Source organism: Colobus angolensis, unplaced genomic scaffold (assembly GCF_000951035.1).
Source record: "Colobus angolensis palliatus isolate OR3802 unplaced genomic scaffold, Cang.pa_1.0 Scaffold233, whole genome shotgun sequence".
NCBI lineage: Eukaryota > Metazoa > Chordata > Mammalia > Primates > Cercopithecidae > Colobus > Colobus angolensis.
The window spans coordinates 4,149,823-4,161,761 of NW_012115522.1; the positions used below are offsets into that span (position 1 = coordinate 4,149,823).

The 11,939-nt window shown below is 48.4% G+C and overlaps 1 protein-coding gene across 2 annotated transcripts in view; it reads left to right on the forward strand.

Annotated features, from left to right (window-relative positions):
- Window positions 1-6,826, forward strand: part of TRIM35 (tripartite motif containing 35) — a 39,333-nt gene extending 32,507 nt beyond the window's left edge. Inside the window, exons 6-8 of one of the 2 annotated variants that reach the window (XM_011944593.1) lie at window positions 1,558-1,580; window positions 2,455-2,573; window positions 3,593-6,826. In XM_011944593.1, coding sequence (XP_011799983.1) covers window positions 1,558-1,580; window positions 2,455-2,573; window positions 3,593-4,170 — 720 coding nt within the window. In that variant the 3' untranslated portion in view covers window positions 4,171-6,826. The remainder of the gene's footprint in view (window positions 1-1,557; window positions 1,581-2,454; window positions 2,574-3,592) is intronic. The other variant, XM_011944594.1, reaches the window with a different exon arrangement.
- The last annotated feature ends 5,113 nt before the right edge of the window (window positions 6,827-11,939 follow it).

The following is an 11,939-nucleotide window of genomic DNA, read 5'->3' on the forward strand; positions in this document are numbered from 1 at the left end:
AACCAGGAGCGAAACAAACTATTGTTTATAAATTACCCAGTCTGTGGTATTTTGTTACAGCAGCACAAAATGAACTAAGACAGTGGTCATTTGGGTTATTTCTATTTTGGCTATTATGAATAATATGGCTGTAAACATTCAGGTAGCAACTTTTATGTGGACATATTTTCATTTTTCTTGGAAATACGTCTGGGAGTAGATTTGCTGGATTATATGGTAACTCTAGGTTTAACTATCGGAAGAACTGCCAGGCCATTATCCAGAGCAGCTGTATCATTTTATATTCCCGTCAGGAGTGTATGTGGATTCCAGTTTCTCCACATTTTTGCCAGAAGTTGTTTTTGAAAAATTATAGCCATCCTTGTAGGTGTGAAGTGGCATCTCCTTGTGTATTGCATGTCATCATTTCCCTGATGGCTAATGACCTGGAGCATCTTTTCATGGGCTTTTTGATCATTAGTAGATCTTCCTTGGACAAATGTCTGTTCAGATCCTTTGCCCATTTTTAACATGGGTTGTCTTTTTATTGTTGAGTTGTAAGAGTTCTTTATATAGTCTAGATACAAGTTCTTTATTGGTTTTAACTCTACATGTAGGTCTTTGATGCATTTTGAGTTATTTTTTGTATATGGTATAGTAACGGTTAGTCCAACTTCTTTTTTTTCTTTTTTTTTTTTTTTGCCTGTCAACATACAGTTTTCCCAGTACCGTTTGTTGGAAAGACTATTTATTCCCCTATTAAATCATCTTGGCACTCTTGTAAATAATTGATTGATGGTAAATATGAGGGTTTATTTCTGGACTTTCAATTCTATTCCATTGATCCCAACACCTGTTTTTTTATTAGCACCACATATCTTGATTTGTAATAAGTCTTGAAATTGGGCATTATGAGTCTTCCAATGTTCTTCTTTTTCAAGATGGTTTTGGCTGTCCTGGGTCCCTCGAAATTTTGTGTGAATTTTAAGATCAGTTTTTTAGTTTCTGCAAAGAAGCCAGCTAGGATAACGGATTGCACTGAGTCAGTAGATCAACTTAAGGAGTGTCTTAGTATGTTTTCTGTTGCTATGACAAAATATCACAGACTGGGTAAATTATCAAACAGGCCAAGTTTATTCAGCTCATTGTTCTTGGTGAAGCCAGGAAGTCCAGGAACATGATGGCTCTGGCATTTGGTGTAGGCCATCTCATGGCAGAAGGAGGAAATGAGTGCAAGACACAGTAGTTGCTCATTGTTTTATAGCAACCCAGTCTCATGATAACTAAACCACTTCACAGTAATGACATTAATCTATTTGTGAGGGCTCTGCCCTCATGACCCAATCACCTCTTTTTAGGCCCTACCTCCCAACACAGTTGCACTGGGCATTCAGTGTTCAACACATGAACTTTCGGATAATATGTTCAAATCATAGCAGGGATGTTATTGTTAACATCTTGGCAATATTAAGACTTATGATCCATGGAATGCATGACTCCTTTTGAGGTCAGAAATGTATACATTTCCTCTACATCTGTGTCTCTGTGTTGTTATTTTTTTATTTTCATTTTTTTCAGAAACACAAGAGCCGAAAACGCCGGTAAGTTGCCAAAGCGGGTGGAGGGGAGGGCAGGAGTGGGCAGAAATACCAGGAGTACAAACTCCAGTGGCCCCGGGGCAAGCAGGTAACAGCCAGCTGGGTGCACCAGCCCACATGAGCTACTGTGCCCTGGTTTTGAGAGGGAGTGGTGGACAATGGCCAGGTGGAGAGAGCCCCCTCACAGCATCCGGTTCCAGTTGGCTCTGGGGCAGTGTTGTTCTCCTGAGTGTGGAGGGTCCCCGCCTGCTGTGCAGGGAAGGAGAACACCATCCTGCACGTGGCTCACGTTTCTTGGGGCCAGTCAATGTCAGGCTTGTTTTTCGGTCAGCCCCCTCCCTCTGAGAGCCTTAGGCCACAGTGGTTTGTGTTGATGGTTGTTGGGTTCACAGGGATGAATGAGGAAGAGCTGTGTCCCAGAGTTGTCCAAAGATGGAAGAGAGTGCTTTTGGAGGGAGTGAATTCCCTGTGCTCACTTCCCACTGGCAGTGTGCAAGCAAAGGCCGGAGGACACCTTGGGACCGTTGGACTAGAGCATCCTTAGGGTCCCTTCCAACTCAGACATCCCGTGAGCCAGATGTGTAAGTGTGATTTCTGCCTGCAAGGATGGCAGCCATGTTAGAGAACCTCCTGTTTGTATTCCTCTTAGGTGGGGCAGGGTGAGCCCTCGGACTGAATTCTGAAGGGAGGTAGCAGCCCTGTTGGCCTTGGCCCATCTCCCATCATAGCCCAGTCCAGTCTTGTCTTGGGGAAGGTGGCCAGGAAACTTGGGCCTGAGGGAAGGGAACGAGTCCTGTTGCTGGTTTCCAGTTGGCCCAGTTCGGCCCAGGATGCATGGCTCTGACCCTGCTCGCCATACCCCATTGTCCTTTTCCAGACTCTTCTGCACCATGGAGCCAGAGCCAGTCCAGCCTGGCATGCTTATCGATGTCTGCAAGTACCTGGGCTCCCTGCAGTACCGCGTCTGGAAGAAGATGCTTGCATCTGTGGAATCTGGTGAGCGGGGGTGCAGGCAGGTGTCCCAAGCATGGGTGGAAGCCGTTTATGTTAGCAAAGAGGCACCAGGGCTGGTCTCTGCTCACCTCCCACCTCCTCAGAGGTCCCCTCCTCTCTCAGGTGATCCCTCTGCCAGGCCCTTGCAGGCGAGTACCCGTACCCTGGTCTTCTCCACTCTGCCCAACACCTCCAACCCTTCTGGTAGAATGCCTTCTCTCAGGACCTTGACACTTGGTCCCCTCTTCAGAGAGGGAAACTGGCTTCCTTGTCTATTCAGAACTGTATTTTGTATGATAAAAGACCTCCTCCATCTGGGATCGCCTCTCCCAAGGCGACTGCAGCCCACACGAGCCACAGTGTCCTGGTTTTACAGGGAGGAATATCACTGACTCAGGGAATGGGCCATGCTGTCCTAACATCCCTGGGTCATGTGAATGTTGTGTCTCTGCCTATATGAGTTCCTGTGGCTGCCATAACAAAGGACCAAAACTGGAAAATGAGAGAAGTCGACTCTCTCACAGTTCTGGAGGCTAGAAATCCAAAATCCAGATGTTGGCAGGGACAGGCCCCCTCTGAAACCTGTAGAGGAGAGTCTTCATTGCCTCTTCCATCTTCTGGTGCCTCCTGGCCATTCTTGGCCTTATTGGCTCCCCCTCAGCACTTTGATCCCCACCTCTGCCATCACACAGCATTTCCCCCTGTGTGTCTGTGTCTGTCTCCGCTTTATTATAAGGACACAGGTCATATTGGATTGGGGACCCTCCTCCAGTCTTACTAACACATGTACAACCACCCCACTCCCAAATAAGGTCACACTCTGAGGTACCAGGGGTTGGGACTGCCACATATCTTCTGGGGGATGCAGCCCAACCCCTGCCACCGCTCCAGCCCTGGGCCGCTCCTTGCATGGACTTGGGGCCAGGTGGGACCCAGTGGTTGGTTTGTGGGGCTGGAGATATCCACGTGTGGCCTAAGGGACCTCAGGTTTGCTGATTCCCCATTTCTTCCCCTGCTCGTAGTACCCTTCAGCTTTGACCCCAACACCGCAGCCGGCTGGCTCTCCGTGTCTGACGACCTCACCAGCGTCACCAACCACGGCTACCGCGTACAGGTGGAGAACCCGGAACGCTTCTCCTCGGCGCCCTGCCTGCTGGGCTCCCGTGTCTTCTCTCAGGGCTCACACGCCTGGGAGGTGGCCCTGGGGGGGCTGCAGAGCTGGCGGGTGGGCGTGGTGCGTGTGCGCCAGGACTCGGGCGCTGAGGGCCACTCGCACAGCTGCTACCACGACACACGCTCGGGCTTCTGGTACGTCTGCCGCACACAGGGCGTGGAGGGGGACCACTGCGTGACCTCCGACCCAGCCACGTCGCCCCTGGTCCTGGCCATCCCACGTCGCCTGCGTGTGGAGCTGGAGTGTGAGGAGGGCGAGCTGTCTTTCTATGACGCGGAGCGCCACTGCCACCTGTACACCTTCCACGCGCGCTTTGGGGAGGTGCGCCCCTACTTCTACCTGGGGGGTGCACGGGGAGCTGGGCCTCCAGAGCCTTTGCGCATCTGCCCCCTGCACATCAGCATCAAGGAAGAACTGGACGGCTGAGCTGGCCCGGGGCTGACCAGGTCTTGTGCCACGGCACTGTTTTCTTTCTGCCCTCTTCCTAATGCCCACATTGCTTGGGCACTGCTGTGCCCCCACCTCCTTGCCAGGCTCTTCCTCCTGTCCCTCCTGGTCCTTTCCCGTGACTCCAGGCTGCGCCTCTCTCCATGTTTGGTCCCTTCTCTGTCCACAGTCAGTAGCTATATGGGTGGCACCTCACTGGCCAGGCTCTCCCGAGTTGTGGCACCTCCACAATGTGAATTTTCTGAATCCCCATTCCAGGATTTCTGGGAATAATGTTTACTTCTAGAATGGGCCTGCTGTAAACCATGTCATCCAGGTGTGGTAAAGCCATTGGATGAGGAGGGGACTGCCATGGAAAGGAGAGTTTGTTACTTATGGTTCCAAGAGGAGGGGCCGCATAGGAAAGCCCCACAGTGGGTCAGAAGGAGGAAGGAGGGAGGGGAACATGTGGGCAGGAGACTTCGTCTGGTTTTCTCAGGAGGAAATGGGCAAGGCAGAGTAAGCAGGGGAGACAGGTTTAGGGGTAGCTGACTTGAGTAATTTCAGTGGCTCTCAGCGTAGGGTCTGGCCTTTTTGTCTGATACCTGGCCCCACGATAGTCAGGACAGGTGAATGTTGGCCTGGGGTGTGACAGCCCTGAGAGAGCCATGTGAAGGAGGCAGCTGGCGCCATTGCTTCGGATTGGTTGGTTTCTGTAGGAAAGGTGTGTGCTCAGCCAGATGCTTGCTATCTCCAGGGATTAGGGGATTGGCTAGCCTGGGAGGAGCAGTCTGTCCAGGTCAGTCAGGCCCCAGATATCAGAGCATCAAGAGTACAGGAAATACAGTTAATGCAGGGCCTCTGCATGGCTGTATACCCCGTCCCCATCAGATCAGCTCTGATTGATCTGTTCTTGCACAATTTCTTCTGAACGCAGGGTTCCAGAGCACTTAAACGCAACATTTAAAAATCGTGGTTTCGGCCTATTTCCTTGCCAGGCCCGTTTCCCCACCTGGAAATGAGATGGGAGGACTGGATGAGGACATCCTGCTATAATCGCTGTGGAGGAAATTCCTCTGGTTAATTCTCATCAGCGTCTGCAGAAAGGAAGGAAAGAGGGCACCCTTTTCAGTTGGGAAGAAAGGAGAGGGGTGGCGCCGTGGACGTGGCCCTAAACGCTGTGGGAAAGGGAAAAGGAGACTGGGCCTCGCTGCCCTCTTGTCTCTGCTGACTTCAGCCTGGTCATGCTTGCTCTACCACTTGCGATTTCATCCTGAATTTCTTCCTCCACCGTGCCTGCAGACTTTTCCCTAGGCTTGTTTTTTCTCCCACGTCTCTGAAGAGAGTTTTTAATCGTCAACTCACTATGTCCCAGGAAGTGGCATCATAAAAGGAAATATTTTCTTTCCTAGGAGCAGTGTTAAAATCTGGGTCACATTCCTGACCAAGGACTCAGCATCCCACTTTCTGCCCATCCCCTCCAGTTCACAAAAACTGACATGTTAAACAAATCATGACTCATGACTATTAGTTGGTTATAAATATATTGTGTACACTGGTTACATGAAACTTACAGCCACAAGGAGGGCCCAGGTAGGCAATGCCAGTGTGTGAAGGGGCGGGGTTGGGTGTGGTGAGGATGTTGGCAAACCAGCGCATGCACCTGGTTGGAAGATGCTCAGCCTCACAAAAACTCCAAGCCCTTTGGGAGCCAAAGCGTCTGAGAGTGTGACACTCCTGTAAAGTATTTATCACACCCATTAATATAATTTCTATATAATAAACTTGACCTGAAATTATTTCATTCGTTATATTAAAATTTTTAAAATGTTTTTTATTTTCACTCTAGATATGGGAAGAGTTTGTTTTTTTGTTTTTTAAACAGGATAACTTGAGCAGGCTAGGCCTCTTAAAAAATGATACTTGAGCTAAAACTCATTTTTCTTTTGGCATTTTCTTTTCAATGTTCTTATAAGCAAAGTTCATCCACGTTGTAGCATGTGTTCAACTTTATTTTTTCGTCAGCTGCTATTCCATTGTATGGAATGATAGTACTACATTTTATTTATCATGCATCGATTGGTGGACATTTGGGTTGTTTCTACTTCTTGACTATTATACATAATGCTGCTAGGAACACTTGTGCACAAGTTTTTGTGTGGACGTATGTTTTCATTTCTCTTTGGTATCTGCCTGGGAGCAGATTTGCTGGATCATGTGGAAACAGTTTAACCCTTGAGGGACTCCCAAGCTGTTTTCCAGTGTAGCGACACAATTTTATATCCCGTCAATAGGGCATGAGGGTTCTGATTACTCCACACGCCTCAGTGCTTTTTATTATCTATCTTTAGCCATCCTAGTCGGGGTGATGTGGCATCTCATTGTGATTTTGGTTTGCATTTCCCTGATGGCGAATGATATTGAGCATCTTTTCATGAGCTTATTGGCCATTTGCATATCTTCTTAGAACAACTATCTTTAGATCACTTGCTCCTTTTTTAATTGGGTTATTTGTCTTTTTATTATTGAGTTGTAAGAGTCCCTTTATAGCCTAGCACAAGTTCCTTTAACTGGTATATGATTATAAAATGTTTCTCTGTGAACTGTTTCATGTCCTTGATGATGTCCTTTGAAATACTAAAGCTTTTAATTTTGATGATGTCCAGTTTTTATTAATTTTTCTTTTGTTGTATATGTATCCTAGAAATCTCACTTTTGATACTGTCCTTAGGTCCATGTAAGTTCTAGGTTTTGGCTCAGAGATGGGGCAGTTCTGTTGGCAGGAAGCCCTAGTCCACGAGTTCATTAATTCTTCCCTAAAGTCCCTCTCCCGCCCTCACCTTCCATTCACCCCGTCACTCTCCTTCTCATTACTGTGTCCAGGCTCAAAGCAGCAGCTCCATGGGAAGGCCCCCGTTCTCCAGTTTCTCCCACTTTTGCATCCATTCCACATGCACCATCGTTCATGTTCCCATCACCCGGAGGGACCCCACTTCCAACCCGCTGCAGTGCATTTCTCCAGGGCAGCTCTCAGGGCACGTTGTCATCGCGCTCTGCCTTTATACCCGGAGCCTTCTCAGTCTCTTCACACACCGCTGGAGCCAGACCAGGCTCCTGTTACCCTTGAAACAGGCCACCTGCCCTCGCCAGGGGCCCATTGTCACTGAAATGTCCTGGCCTCAGTTGCTCTGGCTCTCCTGGTCATATTGACTCTGCCACTTACATGATATCTCCTGGGGCACACTCTGCCTGCCTGAGCTTATTTCCTCATCTGTAGAAGTGGGGCCCCTCCCCACCTCCTGAATGTCTCAGCAGCGTGAGCACTTCAGAAACCGGAGTCTCAGAGCATGCGAGAGCCTCAGTGACCTCCAGGCTCCCAGTCACGTGCATGTCAACCACCTGGTATCAATTGGTCAGAATTAGGTGCACAGGGACCATTTCCTTTTTTGCTTCCTCTTGTGGGGGTTGAAATTTCTCTTGATTGCTCAGTATCACAATAGTGGAAGCCTTTCATGACCCTTGTGATGAGTGATGGGGAAGTGGCAGGAGTTTTCCCAGCTCCAGAGTGACACTCGAGACCCCTCCCTGGCTGGCTCCTGCTACCATGGTCACCACTGTTTACACAGACCCTGCCCAGCCTTCCTGGGTGCAGGGTCCCATTGTTCCTCCTGCCTGCAGCGCCTGTCGCCCTCCTTTTATCGTCCTTCAGTCCACCCCTTCTCAGCTTGGCGGTGCCTTCCCAGACCTGCCCGGGGCTCCCTGGGCTGCCACTGCGTGCTGTCCGTTTTGCTGGAAGAGCACCTCGCTGTCTTTTCTGCTTGGAGACCTGGGAGTGCAGGAAGCATGTCATCTTCCTCTTTCAGGCCCCAAATCTGTGAATGTTGCTGGACCATAACAAATGATTGTTGAGGCCAGGCGCGGTGGCTCATTCCTGTAATCCCAGCACTTTGGGAGGCCGAGATGGGTGGATCACCTGAGGTTGGGAGTTTGAGGCCAGCCTGACCAACATGGTGAAACTCCATCTTTACTAAATACCGAGTTAGCCATGCGTGGTGGTGCATGCCTGTAATCCCAGCTACTTGGGAGGCTGAGGAAGGAGAATCACTTGAGCCCAGGAGGCGGAGGTTGCAGTGAGCCGAGATTATTCCACTGCACTCCAGCCTGGGCAACGAGTGAAACTCCGCCTCAAAAAAAAAATAATAAAAATAAAAAATAAATAAATGATTGTAGAGTGCATGTATGGTTAGAGATGTGCACTGCGGGGCAGGAAAGCTGCCCTTGAAAGTGCCACAGACCAACTGGTGGCATTTTGGAGAAAGTGGCATGAATCCCACAGTCCAGATTCTGGATCCAGATGCGAGCCCTGTGATTTCTGGGCTGCCTGAATCTTCTGACCCTCTGCTGCCTCATGTAGAATGAAGATGACAGTATCTACCTCCGGCACTTGTGGGGATTCAATGAGGAAAATGATGGTAAAAATGTCAAGTATGGTGTTCTAAACTTAGGATAGGATTAATACACATTGGCTAGTTCTTCAGAAATGGGAGATTCTGAATGTAGACACTGTGATTCCCAGTGGTGACAAATCCCAAATAAAAGTGAGAGATTGAGAAGTAGAAGTTACCTGTGTTGGGAGTGCTCCGATTTCTTCAGATTTTTAACAAGAATGTTTGCATAAAACTCATGTTCGTGAAAAACTTTCAGTAGCATGAGAAAATGGTTATGTTGTAAGAACCAAAAAAATAGGATTCAAAGCAGTAAGTACAGGCATGCAACCACTCACAACAAGCAGGAGCCTGTCTTTAATTTGTGTTGTTTGATTAGATAATCCGTTTACATGGCTGTGAATTCCAAAGGTACAAAATGTACTAGAACAGTGTGTCTCCTTCTGTCCAAACACTCAGCAACCCCTCTGGTAGGCAACATATATTACCAGTTTTTTTCCATCTTCCCAGAGATATTGTATGCATAGCACATATCCTGTTGATGGGTATATTCTGTTCACCCCAATACATTATAATGTAGAGCAGACAGCTCTAGCTCTCATCCCTGAGCATCCCAGCCAAGAGGCAAAAACCCCAAAGATGTTACTAAAATCCTTTTCTCTCAAGGGGGTGGTTTATACTGATGTTTTCATGCAGTCCGTTCAGTGGATGGATTTTAGTTTTTGTTTGTGTTTAAATTCTTCACCTTAAGGCTTTAAAACAGAGAAAAAGCAAAGCAGAAACCTTCAACCTGAGACCTCAATACACATGTCGCCCAGGCTGAAGTACAGTGGTGCGATCTCAGCTCAATGCAACCTCCACCTCCCGGGTTCAAGCAATTCTCCTGTCTCAGCGTCGTGAGTAGCTGGGATGCATGTGCCACCACACATGGCTAATTTTTGTATTTTTAGCAGAGATGGGGTTTCGCCGGGCTGGTCTCAAATCCCTGACCTCAGGTGATCCGTCCGCCTTGGCTTCCCAACGTGGTGGGATTGCAGGCATGAGCCACTGTGCCTGGCCTCAATGTACATTTTTAAAATCTAAATTCACTAGAACCCTTACAAAGGTTTCTAGTGGTTAAGAGGCTGGGATACCAGATTGGACAACCTGGACCTAAACTCTGACTCAACTGCTGTGTGACCTTGGGGGAGTTACTTAACCTCTCTGTGCCTTAGTTTCATCGTGAGGAAAATGAAGACAGTAAGAGTTCCTACCTCATAGGGTGGATATGAGGTTAAATGAGCAAATGTGGGAAACACTTAGAAGAGGATCTGGCACAGTTGGGAGTTTACTGTTGTCTTACCTGGCTCTGCTATTTAAATAGCTGCAAGATTGATATAGCCATTGTATTTTTCTGTTAACAGGGAAACTTGGACATTTGCATGTGTTTTCCAGGTCATTCCATTCTGGCGTCCTGTGATTCATAGTTTATGTCACTAGCAAAAGCCTATGTCTTGTGCACAGTAGGGATTGCTGACTTAGGGTGCTGCTGCTGGCCACTATTCCAGAACCTGGGATTGGGAGCAGAAACTTTGTCTCATGTTTTGACCCTAGGGTGGAAAAAAGACTAATGAGTCATAATGTTTTAGGCATAAGAAAGGATATTCTGGAGAGGAGTGAGATCTTTAAAAAAGTTCATAAAATTAGTAATTGATTATGCACGATGAAATCATGTTGTTATGTTCCAGAGATGACATATGTACTTGTATGTATGAGATTAAAGATGATGACAGATACTGACTCATGTCCACTGTGAAGGTGACCTTAACTTCCAGTGGCAGTGGAGCTATTTGGGTTGGACAAAAATGATTGTTAGCGATGTGAGATGCTGGGATTACAGCATCTCCCTTCCAGATTTCAAAAAGAAAATGCAGCTTCTTGCACTGGCCTGTGCCACTCACTCCTCCCAGCCGTGACTGGAGGACCTGACAAACGCCTTCAGGAACTACTAAACAATAAGTACTGAAGTCTGATGGCCCAGGGCACGGGGAAGCTCCCCTTCTCTGGGGCGCTGTTTGTCCTTGTTTGTGGGTGACACCTGGGTGGGATTCTTCTGCCAGGGAATAGGCTGAGGAAGGTGGGAGATTCTGGTTTCTATGGATACTGGGCTAGCTGGGATTTGCATAACAGTTCAGAGAACAGACAGTCTGGGAACAATGTGGACCCAGGAGGAACATAAAGGCACATGGAAACGAGTTGGAGGGTCTGGGCAGCCGTGTTGCATACAGCCCCCTTCTAGGGACACGAATCTGTGTCTTCCCCTGCTCTCTGGATAGGCAGCAGTGTGGAGCCCCGAGGATGGAGGGAGGCTGTGTGTGAGCAGTGCCCCAACCAGGGTATGGCACATACTTGGGGCTCAACAAATATTGGTGCTTTTTACTCTCCACCCCCTCTTAAGTTGGCTATGGGCATGCGAAACCTCCCTTGTATACTTAACAAAGCATCTCATGTAGGCTCTATTGTAATCCCTACTACCTGAGCACCGTGTGAGATAGGCTCCAAAAAGGGGTCAGAGGGCTTGTTCAAGATCACAGGACTAATCAGTGACAGAGCTGAACCTCAGACCCTTGTCTCCTGGTGTTACTGTCCCTAGATCTCAAAAACATCTGGGTTTGCAGCAGTAAATGTGGGATAATCCAGGCAGTTCAGTTGATGAGGGGCTGAACTAAGATAGGGGGTGTGGGGGTAAGGCAGGGGATGTGAGGAGAAGTGGGTGGTTAGAAATCCTGGTGGAGGTGGGATTACCAGGCAGACCGTGTACAGACTGGACTGGGTGAAGAAAAGAGGCTGCCAGGTTTCTGTCCTGAACGACCGGTGCTGGTCACTGGGACGTGGTGAGGTCAGTGCAGTGTTTGGGGACATTGGGTGGAATGTCCCCAAAATAATTGCAGGGAAGGCCATTAGAGAGCTCTGGAGTCCAGGATCCGCACTGGAGATATGGAGTCGTGTGGCACAGGCACATTTTAGATGGCGGGCTGAGGATTCAGGTTATAGACCTGTGAGGAGTGAATAGAGGCAGAATTGCAACCAAAGGAAGGCGGCGTAACAGATGCAAATATAAACACGTTGAACAGCAGTGCCAAAAGACCCCGAATTCAGGTACAATGGGGATGGAAAGTAACACATCGACTCGTTTAAGGCAGCATACAGCCTGCAGCCCCCAGCATGGCTTTGCCCAGTACCAGGGAAGACAGAAGCAAAGACGAAAACAGCGATGACCAACAAAAAGTGATGGATGGCCAACCTGCTGGCAGAAATTGGGGAGGATTTCCCCTAACTATGAAG